Source organism: Lonchura striata, chromosome 10, assembly GCF_050655825.1.
Source record: "Lonchura striata isolate lonStrDom1 chromosome 10, ASM5065582v1, whole genome shotgun sequence".
In the NCBI taxonomy this organism is placed as follows: domain Eukaryota; kingdom Metazoa; phylum Chordata; class Aves; order Passeriformes; family Estrildidae; genus Lonchura; species Lonchura striata.
The window spans coordinates 6,145,746-6,168,293 of NC_140712.1; the positions used below are offsets into that span (position 1 = coordinate 6,145,746).

Sequence of the window (22,548 nt, forward strand, 5' to 3'; positions counted from 1 at the left end):
TGTGATGAATTGGCGTCTCTAAATAAAGGCGTGTATCATCTTGAGCCAGGAGTGCCCCTTAGACGGATCCACCCGCCCTGTATCCGGGAGGATAAAAACGTCAGCTTCCTACAACTCCAGCGGTGTTAAGGGGTTTTATTTCCTAATTTCGGTGACACCGGCAGTCCCCATGAAGAGGATCCCCCATTGCAGCCCATGCATTGTAAGGATTTCTGTGAAACAGGAGCTCCCCCGTTGCAGAGCACAGAGGAGCCTTCCCCAGGCTGAACCCAGCGGGATGTGGCCGGAGGTCCGGCTCCGGCCGGACACAATTCCCTGTGTCCACAAAAAATCGCTTTCCCATCTCGTCCGCAGGGCCAGGGATCCGCCGGCAGCCTAGGGTGGGCTGGGGTTGGCTTCCGAGTCCTCTCGGAGTCCGTCCCGCCCCAAAGCAGAGCCCCTCCTCCTGCATTTAACCCCTGCCAGCCCCAAGCATTACCACGGAGCCTTTATCTAAGGAGCCGCGTCTGGAAAAGTCCATGCAAACATTCCCAGACTAATCATTAACCCTCATAAAAGGCACGTAAATATGATTAACACAGTGACACAGATCCTGGCAGATTAAGTGCGTTGCCCAAGGCCGTGGAGTGAAGCAGTGCCTCAGCTCCCTCAGGCAGTGAGAAATAAGTCAAAAAGAAATCATTCCCCTTTCTTATTACTTCATTGGACAAAGACCGAGAAAGAAGGGTTTAAATTCTCCTTTCCTTGGCCTCACAAGCATTATTTTCCACTTAAAGCTTTAATTTATAGCAGTTTTGTGGCAGCAGCAAAGAAAACAAGGATCTGGGAGGAGCTAGTGTGAAATTCCCAGTCCCTTGGCTCCAAAGTTTACACACCATTGCTTTGTCTGGGGCTCATCGATCAGGTGTTGCCATTAATATTTTCTTTGGTCAAATGGTAATGAAATTACAGAATAGTTATTACATTCAATTATGAGATGTTACATATTAGTGTGCAACACAGAATAGTTAATATATATTAAAACAAGCAAATGGGTGGACAATACAGGTTGTTATTTAGTGTTATGGGCATTAAAACTATCAGTGTTAATTTTTACCTGACTGAATAGAATCACAATTCCCTCAAAATGGCAGATAATCCCTTTAAGCTTGATTTGGCTCATACATTTACATAACTTTACTCAAGAAGCACCTTTCCTCATCCTGGTTTGGCCACATCCCTGCTGCATCCAGCTGGACTCTGAAAGCTAAATTTCTACATTTTCTCACTCTTGCATTTCTCTGGCACAGAGAGGGGAGTTTTTACCTGCTATCTCAGCAAATACCTGCTTGCTGTTTTGTTCTTTTTCCTGTGAATTTCCTTCTCTCAGCTTCATGTGTGGTTCATCTCTGCCTTAGTGACTGCAATGGTCTGAGCAGCTCTTTGCTGAGATATCAAACCTGCTGGCACAGGAGACATCAACTTAAAAAAAAAACAAACAAACAAACTCATTGTTTAAGTTTATTTTTATATTAATTTTTAAAGACTTAGGAGTGTGTCTTTGGGGGAAAGGTGAGTGGTGATTCCCACTCAGGGCATGGCCATTCCCACCCTTTTTGCCCCTCCAGCCATCAGCATCCTCTATGTTTTGTACCCAGTGATGGGAGCAGCCCCAGAATCCCCACAGGGTTTGCTGTGAGCCCAGGGAGGTGAGGATTTGACTGATTCACTCAAATTTTAGCCATGTGGTTTTCAATTCTCTTTTTGAGGCTTCTCAGCCTCAGCATCTCCGTTCAATCTGATGTTTGCTGGGCTGTGGCTTCCCCTAAGTGCTCAGGAAACCTGCTGTTTTCACATTGTCACTGCCTGCAGGGTCCCCAAATTCCCTGTGCCTGTGGGACACCCATCCTGGGCTTCACCCTGGCAGACACAGGGATGTGGGGGCTCCAGGTGGGATTATGGGCATCCAGGCAGCACTCAGAGTTTATTGCTGCTCCCCAGCCACACTGCTTCTCCCATACCCCAAAAAGGGTCAGTTCTTGTCCCAGCTTTTGCTCCCCAGTTTGTCCTGGTGCTATTTAAGCCCCCCAGTAGGATTTAACCCTCTCTAGGAGGGCAGAACCCACAGTGAAGCTGGTCAGGGGTTTGAGTGATGGAGAAATGTGGGTGGTCCCCACCTCACAGGCCTGTCCACTGCCTCTTCCTGTGTCAGATCTGTCCAGTAATATCTACCCTCATTCATTTCCCTCTTTTTTTCCCCTCTTCTCCTTGATTTGCTTCCCCATAAAGTCCTGCTTTAGTTTCAGGAGAGATGAGCTACTCAACTGATCTCCTGGTGACAGGGAGAGGAGGGATTTAAAGGTCACCAGCTGCCACAAACCCCACAGCTTCCCTGGTTTTAAACACAGCAGCCCTCCAAAATGACCTTGGGTTTGCTCCTATGGACCAGAGAACCCCATTCCACACCTCAAATCATCTGGCAATCCCCCAGATTATCCAACAGAGCCAAAACAGAGATGGTTTCTTTGGCTCAGGAGCCATTTGGAGGGGAGTGGGAGGTGGGGTCCTCCTCTAACAGCTGGAACACATCCCACAAATGAAATGAAGGCAAATCCCCTCGGTCCCCCCAAAAAAATCCCCAAATTCTATCCCACTGCAAGGAATTTGGGACACCAGCATCTGTTGCTCTGTCCAAGAGGACAAGAGGGAACTTTATCCCACCCCACCATCCCCAGGGCTCCTGCCAGGGATTTCCTGGCCTTGTTAGCAGCTCTCACCTTGGAGACATCCTTGGTGCAGCAGCACCCCTGATGAGGCTCTAATTAGTGAGCTAATTGGAATAAGAGAGCTGTACAGACAGTCCAAATTTCCCATGCACAGCCTGGCTGGAGGAGAGGGACAGAGGAAAACAGGGATGAAGGGATGGAGTGGTGGAGGGAAGATTAAGGAGGGAGGGCTCCCAACAGCTGCCATTGTGGCTAAATTTAAAGTACACTTATTGTGAAGAGAGGAATCCAGGTTTCCTCATCCCACTCATTTCTTCTGGAGCCAAGAAGGAGTTGAAGCCTTGGAAGCTGCCAGCTCCATCCAAGCCTCCAAGTGACTGCTGGCAGCGAGAGGAGACCCAAACATCCTCTGAAATATCCACTCCCACATCTCTCCCTGTCTGGGAAATCAGATTCCACACTCTGAGGGTTTTTTGGGGTGGGTCTTTACAGCTTCTCCCACCCCTCTTTGCTCTGGATCTCCTTCTGTCGAGGCTAAGATCCCCTTTTTAGGTTGAACTAGGAGAAAATTATGTCTCGAACTGGATGATTTTTGAATTCCCTTACAACCCAAACCATTCTATGATTCTAAGAAAATATGGCACGGGCAAGTCTGGTCGCTCATCCAACATTTTTCCAGCTTTATCTCCTTCAAAACTTTGATTTGGATCCTGACAGGGCCTACAGTTATTGGTAAATAAATAAAAATCTTAACCTACTCTGCTTGCTGCCCCAGGAAAGCAATGAAGACAAGGCCCAGCAACCCAGAGATGCAGGTAGCTTATTATCTCTAGATAATTATCCTTAGGTAATGAGATATCCAAGCCCCAGCAAGAGCAGAGTGGGAATAAATCCCCAAGGAACATGAAAGATCATCACATTCCCACCCAGAATCATGGAACTGAGCAGACCCCACCAGCCAAGAGGGTTTTTCTCTGGTAAATCATTCCCTCAGCAATCTGCTCTCCAAGGAACACTAAAAACAAAACTAATCCTGTTCTCCCAGGAGGAGGAATCCAAAAATAACCCTGTGGATGAATGAGCAGCACAAAGCCAAGTGCTGAGGCTCGGGTTGAGTTTGGGAGCTGAAAGCTTTCCAGCTCCATGTTCCCACTTGAATTACTGCCCAGGCATTCATTCACGCGCCGCTTCTGCACTTCATAATAAAAAAGCCATGGTGTTTCTTTTTGCTTTTGTTTCCCAGTACGGGAGGTGAAATCCTGCAAAACCCTGGAGGAGGATGCAGGGAGGGAGAAGCCCCTTAGAGCAGCCCACAGGCTGATGGAACCCATCCAGAGCTGAGGAAAGCCACTTGTGCATCAGGACACGGGCCTGGAGCCCACGGCTCCAGCGCTGAATTCCCGGCTGGACTTGCTAAGCTTGGCACGTTTGGATGCTCCTCTGTGGGAAGTCCTGGCACGGTGGCAGCACTGGGGATGCTCCTGACACACTCCCTGCTCTCTCAGCAGGCAGGGTGCAGGCGCTGGGGTGGCTCACCTGCTCCCTGCCTGCAGGAAGGAAACACCCCCAAACCCAAGGATGGATACCCATGGAACATCCAGGCCAGTGCCATGGCAGTTTCTCAGGAGCATCCATCCCTGTGAGCCCCACCTCTGCATCCTGCCCTTCCACTGGGAAGCAGCCCCCTACCTGGGTTTATTCCCTGGGCACCTCCAGGGACACCCCAGCATTCCTGGTTCAGAGGAAGAGCAGCCAGTGCAGGGAAACCACCTTCTCAGTGCTGTGTGGTGAGGAATAGCCCTGTGGTCTCGGAACAGCCTTGGGTGTGGTGACAGCCGACTCAGGGGAGCTGGTGAGCTGCCCTCAGCTCTGGCCGGCAGCAGCTGTGCAGCCCCAGCCACAGAACACTGGGATGAGCACACACGGGAGGCAGCCCCGTGCCCAAGCACCCCTCACCTCCCTGGGCTCCCAGACGAAGCCGAGTCCCTCTGTGGGGACATCAGCAGTGCCTGTGTTTGGGGAGCCGGCCTCAGTGGCACAGCTGGGATTGGGGTGCCATCCCTACTGCCCAGGGAGTCCCACATCCCCAGGGATCCTTCCAGAGGCTCTGGACCCGTGGATCTCAGGGATCTGCACCTTAATAAGCACCATGATGTAACTCTGAGTAAGCCTTGCAAGGAATCAGCCTGAGGAAGCTGCCATTTCTTAATCTCTTTTTTTTTTTCCTCTCTTTTTTTTCTGCTCTGGTTGAGGTCACCCAGTTTGAACCTCAGCAACACAGAGACCTTTTCCCCCTTCTCCTCCCATCCATGGCCTCATTCCCAAAGAGAATCCCTGTGTCTGTGTCAGCACAGATGCTGCTGCCTGTATCTAAAGCTCTGAAATGGTTAATTAATTTATTTCTACACGATTCCCAGTGTGGGAATAGCCACAGGTCTCTGTAACATCTCTGGACTCTGTCTCCACCAGTTATCTCTGATGTCCATGTGTTCAGTGTTCCTTCAGGCTACTGACCTATCAGCTGCTTCCCACACATCCAGTGCCCACAAGCCTCCCACGGATGCATCAAGATGCTCCAAAAGTCTTTAAAACAGTTTTTGTTCTCTCCTAGCTGGGGTCAGGAGGAGGTTCACCTCTCCAGGGTGTTTGCATGGCATTGCTGCGGTATCTCCCGCATTCCTTCACTCTGTGTGGGAGGACAGGCATGGAATCGTGAGGAATTTGACCATTTTATTCCCTCTCCTGCCTGCAGAAACCACTGTCAATCCTGGAAATGAATGCTTCAGTCTTCTGCAAGGCTCCCTGGCCCTGAGCTGGCTGCAGTCCTGCTCTGGAGGCTGCTCTCTTCCCTCTAGGATGGTCCAGGGTGGTCTCTCCTCTTCCTCTAGGCACTGGTGGGGAAGAGGACACCAAGATGGATGAAGGTTTTCCACAAAGAAGGGCCAAGCCTCTCTGGGAACCCGAAGGATCAAGGTGGAAGGTATCAGGATCCAATGGGACACATGGCTACAGTGGTGGCCTGGAGCTCAGAGGCTTTTGCTGTGCCAGCAGGGTGGTCCCTTTCCTGTGGGATCACCTCTTCCTCCCAGCTGGTGCTGTCTCCCTCAACTGGGTTCTTCCCAGTTGGCTCCACTTCCTCCATGCCACAGTGAGCCATGAGTGTCACTGCTGCTCAGCAACAAAAAATGGTGACGCAGGTTATAAAAATGTTGCAGTAAGGTAGAAAAATCATAAAGAAAGGCTTCATAAAAGCAGGCCTGCTCTGGCTAGCCTGTCATTTCTTCTAAGGCAAGCTAGCACTTTGCAAGTTCCCATGTGAAAGCAATCCTGTTGTGAACAGTTTGTTAGCATAACAATCTATTCCTGGGTGAAAAACAACTGGCACCGGTATAAACTATTTTTACACCATTAGATGGAAAAATGAAAACTACCTCTCTCAAACAACTTTTCCTACACATACACACTGAGTGTCTGAGTGACTAATCAAAACAGAATAACAACTTGTTACTAACCAATAATTGTCAAGAAAGCTACTAACTAAATGGGAGTCACACACAAGGTCTGTAAAATTGCATAAAAAGAATGGGCTTTTTCCACCATGAAAAAAATGGAGTCCTGTGTGATTTATTCCCATATAAAAACACCACAAGTGATGGGAAAGGGGTGTTTTCCTCCTGGTGGGACATCTCCAAGAGGCTCTATATAGGAGGGGATGGCCCAGGAGGCCAACTGGGGCTTCACCATCCTCCTCTCCTGGGTGGCTTGGCCCGAGGACTCGGCACAGGAGAGAGCAGAGCATCACCATGATCTGCCAGGCTGGATTCAGGGATCTGCTCCAGTCTGCAGCCTAATTGCCGAGGTGGGACCAGGAAGAAGAGCCTTCTCTGTTTACTCACATACTTTCAAGGTGAGTAACACAAGCTGGGCCCAGCTCTGTGGTGCTGTCAGAGTGAGACCTTCCCCTCCCAGCTCCCCCAGCCCCAGGGCTGCCAGGATGGGCTGAAGAAGGTCTCAAATGAAAGGACACAGGGCTTTGAACCCCCTCCTGCACCATCCCAGAGGGGCTGGGGGACACAGAACTCTCCTTGCCTGGCACAGAGGATCTTTGTCCTCTTTTCCTCCCCTTCCCCCTTCCTTTTGGCACACAAGGAGCTGCTTTGATGCCCTCATGAGAAGATTTTCCACCGATAACAGATCCTGTGATAACAGATCCTTGTGGTCACCCCTGTGACTGACTCATTCTTCCCAGGGGCTAAATCCTGGCCTCTTCATCTCCCTTCAGCCACCTTGGGAAAGGGGATATCTTCTTTTCTCCGTGACCACCTCTCCCAAATAACCCCCTCCTGCTCAGGCCTGCCAGTCATGACCCTGCAGCTTGGCCAACCCTTGGCCAGCCTGTCCCCAGGAACTGACTGCTACCCTGTGCCTTGGATGTGGGAGCAACACCTCATTGACAGGTTTTCTTCCTCCACAACCATTGGCTGAAGCAGAGGATCCCAGGAAACATCAGACCTCAGTGAGCTTCTTCACTCTATGAGCTGATGATGGTCTTGATGTCCTGGGTGGCTTCCTCTTCCAGGAATTGCCTTTTGAAGATGCCCTCATCCTCTCCTGTCAGGAGAAATCCTATGGAGAAACATCTCCTTTGGACACGCTGGATGAATTGGATGGCCCTGGGTTTTGCACAGGAGGCAGTGAGTCATCACCCTCTCATCACTTATCTTCTCTGGACTCATCAGGATATCACAGACCTCGGTCATGTCTGCCCTTGGTGCCCCCTTCCCAGCCTGTTTCACCACCGTGTTCACAGCAACCCGAGTTTTCAAGGAAGTGAGCTGGGGACAGTGACTCTTCAAGGGTGTTTTCCAAGGAAAGCTGCTGGGGGAAGGATGCTCGCGGGATGTGGGAAGCCGCCCTTGTTTGCCGGGGCTGCGCAGGGTGTGAGGAGCCTTGTCTGGGAACATCGTGTGCTCTGCAGCCGCCGGCAGTGGGAGGTGGTGCTGGCTCCGGGGGTTCTTGCTGCACCACTGAGGTAAGAGGGATTAGCACCGCGAGGTTGGGAAACGGCCGGACCCTCTTGCCGAGCTGGAGTAGAATTGCAGCAGCAGCAGCACCAGCGGCTCCTCCGAGAGCCCGAGGCCACCGGCTGGCAACCACCGCCCCGGCAGGCTGGGACATCTTATTGTCCTCGTAAAAACCTCTTTTCACTCATCGGGCTAATGTGGGTTTTGGCTGGAGTAATTAGAGTCTCATAAAGGGCCCGCTCGCCTCCCACCGTCACATCCCCGCTCTCCCCGGCCTCCCCCTTGCTCGGCCCTCCGTGCCAAGTATTTCCTTCTCCTTTTCTCTGCGGTGAGCAGAAGGAAAAAATCCCAACCAAACCCCACAAAAGGGCCACTTTCCCTCCTTTTTGTCTTGCAGCTAACCCGGCGCAGGGAGCTCTTGGAGCGGGAGCAGCCGGGGTTTTGGCAGGAATGCTGCTGGCCTGTCCTGTTTGTAGGAGCTCAGTCAGCGGAGCCTGCCAAGCACTGGAGAGCTGGGGATGAACCTGAAGCTGTTCCTTGAGCTGGGAGCCAGCCAAGCTCTACTGGCCAAGTGTCTTCTTTATTCCCTTCTAGGCTTTTTCCATGCCTGGGTGTATTTCCACACTGTGGAGATGGGTGGAAAATTACTGGTGATGCTCCAGTGCCAGGTCCCTGCCCTGGCAGAGGTGAACTAAGGCTGTGTGTTCATCCAGGGAACTTCTCACCACGGGATGCTGCTGGGGCTGGAATGCCTTGAAGAACCAGCTAAGTAGTTTAAAAAAAAAAAAAAAAGAAGAAGAAAGCTATGAAAAATAAATAAATCCCTTTTTTCCCCCCCTTAAAAATGTTTCTCTGAAGAGATCATCCATGCCAGCCCACTGAAGTTTTTGCAGCCCAACAGCTGTCTGGTTTCTGCTCCTCAGAAGTACCATGAGAAAGTACAAATACATCCCAAACAGAGCAGATAAACCAGGGCAAATGATGTGCACCAACATCGACAACCCCAAATCCCTGTGAGCCCAGCCTCAGGGAGGAAAGCAGCAGTGGGAGAGAGCTTGGGATGACAGGGAGCACCTGGGTTTGGTGGGATGGTTTAGGGAGGGATGGATGGATGATGGATGGATGGATATTTAGAGGAGCAGGGAGTAAGCCCTGAAGATCTCCTTTCTGCTACCCAAGGCATGATTCACAGCCCACATGCTGCTTCTCCAAGGAAGCAGAGGCAATACCACAATCTTCCTGTTATGGGAAAACCCCGATTTCAACATGCAAACCAAGGAACTGAGGTTGGGGTGCTGCATCCCTGGGACTTGGGAGCCTCCATCCCAGTGTGGTTCCCCTCCTCCAGGCTCAGGGATGCTCATCTAGCCCAGTTGCCCCGAGCCAGGACTGGTGGGAGGGATGGAGCGTGCCCTGCTCACATCCAGGTCATTGGAAAATCCCCTCGGCTGGGACAGAAGCAGCACATGGACATTACATACCTCAGACTGCTGAGCTTGGCCTCTCCCCTCCTCTGCAATGGCACATCCAGCCTTCCTCTTTTTTCCTGAAACTACTGATTTGGCCTGTATTTGTGAGCTGTTTTAGGGAATTTCACTCTTTCAGCCAGGAAGGGCAAGCCCAGGGGTTTTGGTGCCCATCAAAGGAAAACATCTCCTTGGCAAACATAGCAAAATCATTCATCACCTTCAGTCACCTCTCTTCCCACGCAGCAATTTTCAGTGCCTGCAAAGGAAAAGAAAATAACAATAAATGAGTGAGGCTCTTGGCTGTGCCTGCTGCAGCATCCCTGGATAGGGCTGCAGGACCTTCTTCAGCCCAGTGTGGGAGAGGACATTCCCCAGCCAACTGCTTGGATGTACAATCTGTCCTTTTCCATCCCTCTGTTACTGGGACACCAACACTGGGGCTGACCCCAGTAACCTGAGCAGGATTTTTATTATGGAAACCCTCAGGAAAGAGGGCTGGGAATGAGGAGATGGTGGGATAAACCATGCTGCCACTTCAGGGATAGCTTTATCATATCAGGGGGAGGAGAGGAATGGCTGCTCAGGGCTTAGGGCTGAAATGACCCTCCTGCCTTGCTCTTTCCCATCCCAACCCCACATCCTCATCATGGAAACCTGTTAGAAGGAGGTTTGCTCCTGGCTGACCCTCCCTCAGGGATATCTGATGCCATCTGATCCACAGCAGCTGGATCAGCCCTTCCCACAGGGAACTACAGCTTGGCTTCAGTTCAGCATCTACCCCTGGGCTGAGGACTCCCCAGCCCCAGTTGGCAGCCGGCCTTGATGCCACCAGAGTTCCTGGGGACTTCCCAGGGCTTCCTAGCCTTTGGAAGGGTGCACATTGCATCAGCCAGGCCTGGAGGAGATGCTCAGTGACACCCAGGGATCTCTCCTCCTCCTTCTCTTGGCTTTCAAAGCTTTTCCTGCTTTGTATGTTCTCCAGAAGGCCGCCAGATCTCCTTGGGGCACTCTTGGTGCCACTCGGATGGGAACCTCCTTGGATTAGACACTAAGAAAACAAAAATCCACAAGTTTTTTGTCCTCAGGCAGGTAATTAGTGGCTTGGGCTTTGCCTACGCCAAGTGAGTGGCTCTGCAAGACATGGCAGGTCCTGGGTTTTCCAGACTTTTCATCAGCTGGCCAGTGGCATACATAAATCCCAACCCAGGAAAATCCTGGATAAGCCCTTGCTGTTCTCCACAGTCCCAAACACATCAAAGCTCAGCACCAGCAGAACTATGCTCAGTGCAGGGTCCTATCTGCTCTCAAAAGGTGATTCCCAGCTCATAAGCTCCACAAACCTTCTAGCCCCAGCAGGACTTTTCAGCCCCAAACAATGATGAATTTTTGGAGAAGGCTCCATTACCCAGCCTGGCTGTGGCCAGGTAATCCCATCACCACATCCTGACACATTTTTTTCCCCAACACCCTGCAGCAAAAGGGAAAATCCCCCACAGCCTTTGGTCCTCCCATCCCACCACCTCAGGCCAGCACCAGCTTGGAGACTTCCTGACCTCCTTGCTGCTCCAAACATCCCATGGGGCTCAGTGGATGGCCTGGGGCTGGGTTACTGTGTCCTGCTGGATTTGACTCCAAGGGATTTGGGACGGACTGAGGAGACAGCACAGAATGCTCTCACAACCTCAAAGCTTGGAGACAGCATCAAGACCTGGGATGGTTGTAACTTGGTGCTTTCCCTAAAATCCCCATCACATCCCCACAAAAACGTGTGGGCAGCACATGGGAAAGTCCTTCTCCATGACAGCAGTTCAAAAGTCCAGAAAGGAAAAGAAATTCCAGAGGAGAAATCAATAAACTTTTCCTAAACGTGGTTTTAATTATCATTGTTGATGCAGACTTCAGTGGAGGAAGGAGAGAGGAAGAGGTGAGGAGGAGGATCAGAGGCTCTGATTTAGCTCTTAGCAATGTGTATTCGTCTGCATCCTGCAAAGATTGAGAAAGGAATTGTTTCTGAAAAAAAAAAACCCAGATGTTAACATTTGCAACCCAAAAGCCCATGGGGAAAAAAGCCCCAAATCCTCACATTCCTGCACTGACGCCCATCAACTCCTCCCAAACACATGTGGCCACTGCTGAGGTCAGCTCCAGGAGAGCCGCAGGAGCTGGGAGGTGTTCTGGGGCCAACCTGCCTGTTTTGGAAACACCTTCCTCATTTCAAGGGTGGTGGTGCCAGCACACCTTGGGCATGATCCCTCCTTTATCTTCGGCTTCCCCATCTCCCCGAGGCTGCTCCTCCCAAGGTCATCCCACTGATCCATCTGGGTGGCTGCTCCTGATCTGCCCAGCCCCCTCTCCCCTCCAGGGATGGATGCCAGGCTGAGATAAAGATCCACTGGCTCCAGGGAGGGGGATGGAAGGAGGTTCTCCCATGCAAGCACGAGGTGGAGGTGACCCTGTAATACCAGGACACCCACTGGGCCAAAGAGCCCCAGGGCACCTCGCACCCCTTGTCTGGGCACGTCTGGAAAGGGGAAAACTAACATAAACCAAAAGAAAATTAGCATAAAATGTATACACAACCAAGAGAGGAGGGTGAGAGAGAACCTGTTACACTTCTCCAGGTATTTCTAAAACTTCTCTCCAGAGCCATGGTAGAGAAAGCTGATTTTCCTCCAAAATTTTGTGCAGGTTGAGGCCAGCAGAGAAGCAAGACCTGGGGGAAAACCAAACCCAAAGCCATGGCATTTTGCATCTCATCCTCTGCTGGGCCTGGCAGGATGCTCAGGAGAGGGAGAGCTTCAAATCCTGGCCCAGAAGGGTCCATCTCCACCTTCTCCTGATTTCCACAAGGGAAGAGGAGATGCTGGCACGGTGGAAGCCCAGCTGGAACATCCCACCGGCACACCTGGGTGCCATGGGAGATGGGGAGGAGCCAGAGCCGAAGGGCAGCCCCATGCCCGGCACTGGCCAGGTCGGGACGCGGCCACCCAGGATTTTCAGCAGCTGAGTGAGCCAGCAAAGCAAGCACGAGAAAAGAGCTCCCGAGTCATGTAAACAAACAACCAATTAAGAGATGAAATAAATCTCCCAGGTACATAACCTTTCTATTTAAACACTCTAGGTCTAAACGTTCCAGCGCATCTGACCCAGCTTCGCCTGTGATCTCCCTGCCCAGCAGGATGAAAGGGACTGGGTTTCAGGGAGTGACTTTTCTTCTGCCTCTCCCCCCACCTAATTATATTATCCTTTCTTTTCTTGTGTTGTTTATTTCAGAGGGAAAGTCCCCAGATGCTTCCTTCTGCATCCCCTCCTCAGCACGGAGCAGGACCTGCCTCCCTCTCCATCCCTGGAACAGCACTGCCTGCATTGACCTGTTAATTATGGAATTTAAGGCTGGTATAGAGGAAACGGAGTAAATCGACCCAGCAGCTTTAAAAGAGCAGAGGGAAGAGAAAAACACGATTTTAGAGGAAGGCAGACAGCCCTGGGAGAACCCTGGGTGAGAATGAGGATGCTTCTTCCACAGCAGGACAAGGCACAGAAGCTTAAGTGGGTTAGACCCACTGGGTGCGTGTGGGAGTGGTGTTACTTTTACTGGGGTTTCTGTCCCCTGCAGCTTACAGGATCTTTGGCCAGCTCCCCCCTTGGAGCATCCAACACCCCACGAGCTGCCAGACATCCTGCCCCGTTCTGGGGCTTCCCTGTGCAGCCCCTGCTGATTCAGGACAGCGAGGGACTCACCCTGCTGGCTTCAGCACAACCTCTAATCCCAAGCTTAACTTTAAGCCCAGGTTTGGGGTCCCGCAGAGGACAGTAGTCACACAGCCCAGCCGAGGTCACCGCTGAGTTATGCTGACTCTTTCCAGGGATGGGGTGGGGAGCACTGTTTTAATTAGTGCTGCTAAATTGCTTAAATCCACATACCTGCAGAATTTTGTCACTCAAAACTAAGCGTGGAGACTGCAGGGATAAGGACCATTTAGAGGAAGCATCACTGATTAGTTTTTGAGAAAGAAAACCCTTGCTGGATGTGAAAAATGCATATTATATGATTGGTGTGGAAAATGCATTTTATGATTGGCTTTTCACAAATATTAAAATTAGTATTATATGTGTAATGTTAGAAAGTTATTCTGTATTAATTCTCTTGAGTGGTGTGTTAAATAGAGTTTTAGGTTATAACATAATGTTAAAATAGAAACTCTGAAATGTAAGATTTCTTTACTAGCTCAAGAGACGAGATAATCAAGAAACTCTTCACACAGAGATAACAGCACAGGGCACATTAAGAGTTACAACCTCCTTAGTGGAAAAGATAAACATTCTTCCACCTTCTCTCTGTCTTTATGGAACCACCAGGATTAAGGGGAAGAAGTTGACAAAACCCAGAAAGATTCTTAATTTGCAAGGAATTTATGCATAATGTATGAGATATATGAATATGCAACAGGCTATTGCTTGTAAGTGTTATTCCTTTGTTCACAAGGCATGTTTTTGGCAGCTTAGTGCCCAAAAACATCCATAAGTCTTTGCATTTCATTATCTTGTAGTGTCCTAATCCCCATTGTCCAAATCTTTATTACTCCAATTTTATTACTATTTTTATAACTATTTTATTACGAATAAACTTTTAAGATTTTAACCAAACAAGTGATTGGTATTTTTCACAATTAGCTCTTCAGAAATGTTAAAATTAATACTATATGCGTATGTTGGAAGGTTATGCTGTAATAATCTCTTTTAAATAGTGCTGTATTAAAGTTTTTAAAATAGTAAATATAGTTTTTAGGCTATAGCATAATATTAAAATGGAAACTATGTGATGTAAGATACTTTTTGTAACTAGTGCAAGAAATGGAAAAGCTAATCAAGAAGTTCTTCGCATTATCCTATTTGGATAGAGATAACAGCAACAAGTCACCAAGATACCAAGAAAAGAATTATTGCCTCCTAATCAGGAGTGCTCAGACTTCGAGGAGCCAAGAAAATTGATTTACAAGATGGGGGGGAGAAGCTAAAATAAAGTAGAAACCCCCTAGTTTGAAAAGAATGTTTGAGTCATGTATGAGATATATGAATATGCAATATTAAGGGGTAATCCTCTGTTAGAAAGGTGTGCTTTGGGGCAGAATGCAAGGCACCTAGACATCTGTAATTCTTTGCTTTTTATTGTCTCTTGTTATCCTAATTTTCATTACCATTTTCATTACTATTAAACTTCTAAAATTTTAACACAATTGAATGGGGTTTTTCACACTTGACGCAGACTAAGGAGCTCTTTCAACCCTTGGTGATGGTGTTCCACGTGAAAAAGGCTTTTACTGAGGTGCTTGATGTACCCCAACACCCCACTCTGCCCCACCAGCAGGTGCACAGCCTTGCAGAAAACATGTGGGGACAGGGACCACATATGTGTGAGTCTGCTTAAAACACTAAAATACCTCCTTATTTGGAAGCCAAACATGCAGATACAGCCCATGTGCCATGGGATGGAAAGGGGATGGAGGGGGTGATGTAGCTTGGATATATCTGCATCCCTGGCAGGGAACAGTCCCCAAAACTCAGCAGCTCAGGAATGCTGGCTGACCCCCCAAACCCCACCATTCAGGGATCCTGGGTGACTCCCCCAAAAGGGTGACCTCTCCCAAACCCCACCATGCAGGGATGCTGGTGACCCCCAAACCTCACCATGAAGGGATGCTCGGCAGTCCCCAAACTCCAAACTCTGACCGCACATGTGGCACTTACCTCCAGTGACACCAACCCCACCCACCCCAGGGTGGAATTTATGAGCAAAGACAGGAACGGGGTTAAAAATAGCCCGAAGCCAAGAAAACCTGCACAGACAGGGAAGTGAGAGCCCCAAAGATAGTGCTCCCACTCTTTCACATCTGAGCTTTCAGTAATCACAGCTGCTTTCACTTCCCCTTTGCCCTCCGCCTGTTCCTCCACTACTGGGTTTTGGTTCCTCTCCGCTCCCCCATCACCCTCCCCCTACGGAGGCCAAGCCTTCCAAGCACTTCAGCTTTTATGTCCCTGGGGCGCTGCCAGTTCCCATGTCCCGGCTCTGGCACGACCGTGCCCTCCGAGGAGCTGGGGATGTGACAGGGATGTGAAGCGATGTCCCTTCCCTGCAGTGATCCAGCCTGGATGGGTGCTCTGGGAGAGGATGGGTGCTGGGTCAGGGGAGGGAGAGAAGGGTAAGGAGAAGAAAGCAGAGCAGCTGGAGCTCTCTTTCTCCATGACTTTCCCCGGCTATTTGACCTCCAAGAAAGCCCCAGCAGACCGAACAATTTAATGATGATTATTTTTAAAGAGCCGGCACAGAGAGGCGGTGCTGGAGGGACGCGCTGGGCTTTGTTCTGCTGCGCAGCGGGAGTGGCGCTGCGTGCAAGCGCTGACGGAGGTCAATATTGACTTTGTGCTGAGGCAACTGGCGGGCTTCACGGGCTGCAGGCATTTGGGTGCTCCAGCTGCACCCTGCCCGCACCCCAGCAGCTTTTTACCGGCACCAAGAGCGATTTCCTATCAATGAAAAATGCTGCTGTAAATAACATCCACCCAGAACATCTCAGAGCAGACTCACCCCGAGGGCATGCAGGATACAGACTCCCTGGGGATGCTGCAAGAGCAGGAGCTCCCCGCCCTCAGGAAGGATATTCTGGATGGGAACAAGGGGCAGAGGTCTGCCTGTGTGTGCCTTGGCACATCCCAGAGCTGGAATTCTTTCTGATAATGGCCGTGTTCTCTCATCACAGCCAGATTTTGCTGCCTTTATAAAGGGGTTGTGTTTGCCAGGATGGCAAACATGGTGTGTTTGCACAGGAGGCACCGAGAACCAGATCAGGGCTTTCCCTGCCACCCTCATTCCCACTGGTGAAGGAAATCTGGGCATGGCATCAGCTGCCCAAGCCATGTTGCCTAGCAGGCACACGGTGCTGCCCAGCAGAGCAGGGGGACAAAGGGACAATGCTTCCCTTGCCTGCCACTCACACAGGAACTTGCTTTGGGATGGCTGGCATGGCTCCCAGACCCCATGCTGGGTCCTGATCCTCAGGGAAGCAGAGCAGTGGTCTGGAGCCCGGGCAGCACAGTCAGTCCTGTGCAAACACAACAGCTTGGGCCATCAATTATATCCAGTTAGGAAGTTTGGCTGACCCACATCCGTGGAGTTTATCTGGAGCCATCCCATGGCCTCAGAGCTGCAGTGTATTTGGGGGACAAGAGACCCTGAAGCAGGGGTGGGAGGCTTTCAGCTACTTTTTCAGGCACAGGTTCTCATCTTGTCCCTTTTTACGCCTGATCTTCTCTCCCAGGGCTTTTGCCAGCTGCAGGCTGGGCTCTCTACCAGCCACATTCCTTCAGGTTGACGTGGCTTTTCTTTCCTCCCTCATTCTTATCACACTGGAGTTCATGAATCATATTTCTCCAAAACTATAAACCACCCAGGCACCCATTGGAAATCAAGCGAGACAGAGCAGAGCCAGGCCTGGGGGCACAGGCTGCTCTTGGAGGTACAGTTCTCCTGGGGAAAGGCTCTTCCAGCCATCCAAGGAACCATGGAGGAATAAATCCCTTTTATAAAGCTTTTATTGCTGTGCTGGCCCTCCCCCAGCTTGTTTTGGCACTGCCTCTCCTGGCACGCTCACCCGTTGCTGAAGAAGGATGGGGGAGGGATTTTCTGGATACTCTGGTGGGACCAGGGGGACAAAGGGTCACCGGGGTGCTCTCCCCTCACAGGTCACAGTGGCCAATGATGACCTGCCAGGGGCTGAATGCCATGGGACAGGGGATTGGGGGCACCCAGGCACTTCCTGATTTCAGATTGAGGGGTCTTTGTGATCACACTTGCTAGAGCCTGATTTTGAACCTCATTTTAGGAGTCTCCATCCAGAGCTCGTTTCCCTTTAGGATCCCAGGAGCCTGTGGTCAAGAGTATATTAATTTTATCTTTACTGTGATGACTAAGTGACCTTTATTCCTCATCTCACTGGACAGCACAAAGGCTTTTTGGTCATTCCATCCCCTTTTTTCTGTTTTCTCTGGAATCAGAAGAGTGAGGTACAACACCAAAGCCAGCATTCCCAGAGAAAAAACTCCATCTCCATGTAAAGGACAACATGAGATCCCATTAATAAAACCTCAGGGTGAGACCTAGCAGGGAACTGCCCCATCAGATCATTTCAGTCCCCTGTGCATCTCTGAGCATCCCAGCTCCAGGGATTTCAAACTCTAATTATGCTCAATTACTCCTGGAAATAATTTTTCAAGCACCCACGGAGGCAGGTGGCCAGGGGAAGAACCCTGCACCTGCAAGTTTTAATTGGGAGGTTGCCCCACCGAAGTTAAGCTAGCTGTGTTGCTGGTGCCAAGGAGTCTGTGCCCAGCCCTGCTGGGTCTTTTGGCAACCACCTTACCACCAGTCAGGGTCATGCAGCTGCTTCCCAGCGTCTCCCAAGTCAGGAGAGCTGGCTGGCCAAAAAAGTTCAGCACATGGAAAGCAAAACATGAGGGCAGAGGTTGGAACCACCATTATCACTTTGGATCATCTCCCTTTCCCACTGTCACTGAAATCTTACAGGAGGAAGTTTTGTTTCTCATGGTGGTGTTTTGAACCCTACCAGAGCAAGGAAAGGAAAAAACCTACCAACACCTCCCGTTCTCACTTGCCACCACTGATCTGTCACCCTGAGACAACCCGTGACCTCCCCCAGTGCCTGGCTGGGCTGTGGTTGGTGACAAACCCACTTCCTGCCACCTCACGTGCTTTGGGGATCTGGAGTGGGCAGCATCCCCGCGCCCGGGTGGGCGGGTACCAAATCCGGAGCCCCGGGGTGCAAAGCTCCTGCACCAGGTGCACCACGGAGACACCACTGCTCAAAGTCTAAATACACAGAGGTTTTGTCACTTCTTTCAAATGTTCTTTTCCTGCTGTAGGCTCCCAAAATGGAGGAATGGGAGATGGGACAGGCACATGAGATGATGCAATTCCCATCTCAGGTCAGGCTGGGAAGCCAACTCCTGATCAAAGCCAGAACAAAACAGCACCACGGCATCTCTATCCTCCTCCAGTGCTCCCAAAATCTTAGCAGCAAAAGGATCCCATCAAGTTTGGGATGGGGGGGAAGCAGCCAGAGCCAGGGGTGCTGAAAGGCACGTGCAAGCCCAGGAAAGGAGGTGGGCTGCTGCCTTCACTCAGCTTTTGTCGGGGCTCTTTATCACTCTCAAGCCATGCTGAGAGAAACAGTTTCAAACAGGATGAATGAAATTGCAACACAGCAGGAATTCATGGGAATGCTGCCTCGGTGATCCGAGAGCTTCATGGGAAAGTGAAACAAAAAATCAGCATGTGGCTCAAAAAGAAGAGTTGAAGGAAAAGAAAAAGCTCATGGAAAGTGTCTCGGGCCTGCTGTGAACCTGGGTCACGCACAGAGCTGGAAGCCTGAATGCCCTGAGGGATCCATCCCTCAACACCTCTTGGTGAACACACTGACTAAAGGAGAGCCTGGCAGTGCCTATTCCCCAAGCTGGCACAGAGCCCTAGTTTGACCACCCCAAGCCTCATCCTAGAAAAGCACTGTCCCAAAGTTGCCTCCTCGAGCAAACAGGGCTTTCCCCAGCTCTATTCCTGCTCCTTTTCTACAAAGTGCAGCTCCTGCTCACGGGCTCCACACCTCCCTGGCTGTGGCCACGTGTGGGGACCTGTACCTGTGCCAAGCTGGAAGCTACTCCTGCCTCCCAGAAGGAGCTTAACTGTTTCTTCTATTTGCCCTGAAGGAAAGGTGGTTTGGGCACAGGTTTATCCCAGCCTGGAAAGCTATCACAACCTGCTTCCAATGAAAAGATCACAGCAACTGTGCAGAAGATCAGTTGCCAACATTTCTGGAGCAGCTCAAGGCAGCAAAGCAGGCTTGGAAGAGAGAAAGGCTCTTATCAGGAATGTGATGTTTTGTCCTGGGATAGAGGAATCTCTGTTGGGTTTTCTGTGCTGCCAAGTCAGGGAGCTGGAGGAGGGATAAACAACTCCAGGCACAGGAGATAGCCACGACAGAACCCCAAGGACAAGTGCCAGTTGTACGGCCAAAACACACATTGTCCTGTGAGCAGAAAAAACACCATTCACATCAAAACTCATGGAAGCCAGAAACATCTCTGCTACTGTCAGTGAGCTTAAGGGAAGGTCCTCTGAGAGGCTGGGAGCTGGGAACACGAGCAAGTGATGCAGGTCACTCCATAAATCCTGGCAAAATGCAGAAATCACAACAACAACACCACTACAGCCCTCTGTAGGAGCCACATGCTCTGCTCACACCAGGATCCTTCTCAGAAATTGTGACTCCTTGGATTTCTGTCAGTGGAAGAGCCAAAACAGGGAAGGTTCACAGGTTTCATTTGTGTGGAATGAGTAAGTTAAACAAACCTAACCTAGTGACCTCTTCCCTCATGCACAGCAGGCTGGAGGTTTCCCCCACAGGCAGCATGCACATGCTGTACCGAAGGCTTCAAATTTGTTTGAGTTTAGCCAAAAATGAATGCTGTAGGTCAGCTGTGCTCTGCTAGAGCAGTATGTTCCACAGTTCCCATTCCCTCAGGAGCAAGAACGTGTTCCCAAGGAAAGGCTGGACTGGGGAAGCCCTGCCTGGTCTGGCCCACAAGGGCACAGGATTTCCCAATTTATTCCTGCCAGGCAGTTAATTTTCAAGCTTAAAAGGTCATCAAAAGTGAAGTTTCACTTCATTCATATGGGAAACACACAGCCTTGGCATTCCATGAGGGCCTGGCCTGCTTGTTTCCTGACTGGGGCACCCAGATGGGCAGCAGACACCTTGGAATGAGGATGATACCTGCATCTCTCTCCAGACTACAGCTATTAAAGGGCAAAAGGACTGGAGAGCTCCTTTCAGTCAATTTTTCTCCACCACAACTTTAGCAAAGATACTGGCTTGGAACACCTCCCAAAGCAGTTACAAGAGGCAACTCATCAGGGGCAGGATTAATAACTCTTTTTTATTAAGTTCCCAGAGGGAAAATCTTTTTGGACAGTGACTCCTGCTGGGAGGAACATGCAGCCAGCACCAGTATGGACCAAGATTTGGAGAGCAGGAATGGTCCAGGAGACACTTGCTAGAAGTTGCTGCAATTACCCTACACCAGAATTTGCAGGGCCTTTTCCTCTCGAGAAACACCTTCTGCAGCCTGACCAGAACAGAGCAGGTGTGAAGCACTGGGGGCTGAGCAGCCTCTGGAACAGTTACTCCCAAAATACCACAGAGTTTTCCACACTAAAGCAGCACAATCTTGGCTCTGGTTTTGAAAGTCTGTGGTGAGGTACCACATTTCAGTTTTGCACCAGCTGGAACACAACCGTTGGCTTTGGCTCTTTCTGTTGAAGAGCAGCTAAAGGTATGCATGCCATGGGTACCAGGGCAGCTGAGCCCAGCCTCCTGCTGGGTTTATCTCCAAACCATCAGGAAGGCACAAAACCACCATTTACATGCCAAAACATCAGCTCTGCCTTGGCACGTCCCGTTCTTCAAGGATCCTTTTAACTCTTTCCACGATGGTCCACACTTCTGCCATGGCACCTCGACCTGCAGGGCAAGAGCAAAACCACATGGTGAAATCCAGGGTGGGGGCATCCTAAAGAAAGTGTGTGGAGCAAAATTCCCAATCTCACCTCCTTCTCCAGGGTGTATTTCAATTCAAAATTGTGTATTTTCAGTATTTTTCTGAAATAGTCTTTGTCAATACAAAAGACTTGACAAATCCATACCATTCCCATGACTCTCCCTGAGAGACAGGACTTCCATTAGAGAAAGGTGTTGTGGATTCCCACCAGCCTGAATCCTGGGAGCAACTCTTGGAGAAGGCTGAGTGCTGGACAGAACAAAATGGAAAGGCTTTTACTTTGGGCCTGGTTATCTGCGAGATGAACAACTAATGTATGTTGTGCTGCTGCTTTCCTTTGAAGCAGTTTTTAACTCAGATTCAGAATTTTAAAGTCTGAGATTATTAAATCACCTCGTCTAATCTTGTGTGCTCAACTCAGCACTGGGAACTGAGGCCATTCACTCTTCTAATTTGCCTGGAGCTGAGGAAAGATGCTTCTCCCACAGGTATTTGTCTCTTTCAGAAGACTGAAAAAGAGTCTCTCTTGGTATTTTGTCCTGCTGGCTAATTAATCTCATAACTTACTACTAAGCAGAAATTAGTTCTGGGAAATGTAATTTTCCTCTTTTTCAGACCTGTAAACCCCAAGAGGTCTGGAGCATCCTGTGGACAAGTTGCAGGCAGATTTGGACCTTTCTGCTCTCCTAAGCTCAGGGAGAAGAGCTGCACCTGACAAGAGACACTCCCTCTGCATGGTTTGGCAGAGCTACACCCTTCCAGAACACTTCCAAGGCCTGCCTTCTTCCTCCACCACCCACTACTCCAACACCTCTGGCAATTCAGTGCTGGATTTTTAGATTTAGCAAAGCAACAGCACAGCACATGCCTACAGGTGGAAATCTGCCAGTATGCCAGGCTCTAGAAATCAAGACAAAGAAGATAATGGCAGTGTGTAAACTATCAAGTTAAGAAACTCAGTTTGGTATTCTAACTCTTTTAGCTGGACTTTCTGATTAAAACCCCTCTTTACTAAGGGAGAAAAATTCTTCAGGTAAAACTTGGGCACAGTGAGGATCTGGTGCATTTCAGGTGAGACCCAACCACACGGGGTGAGGAAGAGAAACCTCCTAGAGTAAAACAAACCACAACATCACCAAACCAAACTGGTGCAAACTGAGTCTCTCCTGCACCACGTGTGAGCTTTGCTATGTGCCGCTTGTGTGGAAACCAGGGAAACCCCTGAGTGGATGGAAGCCACAAAACCAAAATGAGTGTGGAAGAGGCCATGGGGTGAAAAAGGCCTGAGAAAAGGGGAAGAGGTGAAAAAAAGTCAGTTGTGGAGACTAGTTTGGTCTTCAAAGAGATAGAATCCGTTAGTGCCCTGCCATAATCTCCCTACAGGCTGCCAGGAAAAGTGCTGCTGTTTGCCATCAGGAAGATCTCGGTGGGAATTGACTCATGAGCACAAGTGGAGTACAGTCAGATGAGGCTGCTCCTGCCATCCCTGCATCCCTCTCCTCCAAGCTCCTGAAGGAGTTTGCTCTCACAACTAAGACAGCTGAGCTGGATATGAAGAAATTTGATGTAATCATGTGTAAAATCCCAGTGGAAGGCTAATCATCCAGGATATTTCAACTGGCGTCTGAGTTACTTGACTACACTTACCTAACTGTAAATATTTCTTAGGCTTCAGTTCTGAAAGTACAAAACCATGGAATTATTGCACCTACCTAAGGATTC

The 22,548-nt window shown here is 50.0% G+C and overlaps 1 protein-coding gene across 5 annotated transcripts in view; it reads right to left on the bottom strand.

Moving 5' to 3' along the window:
* Positions 1–120: 120 nt before the first annotated feature.
* PPCDC (phosphopantothenoylcysteine decarboxylase) overlaps positions 121–22,548 on the bottom strand; it is a 33,589-nt gene continuing 11,161 nt past the window's right edge. For 2 of the 5 annotated variants that reach the window (XM_085588497.1, XM_021547232.3), the window contains one exon: positions 20,187–20,789. In XM_085588497.1, the coding sequence (XP_085444623.1) occupies positions 20,652–20,789 (138 nt within the window). In that variant the 3' untranslated portion in view covers positions 20,187–20,651. Of the gene's footprint in view, positions 8,495–9,210; positions 9,455–20,186; positions 20,790–20,875; positions 21,076–22,548 lie in introns of those variants that run through there. The other 3 variants (XR_014957572.1, XR_014957571.1, XM_085588495.1) reach the window with 3 other exon arrangements.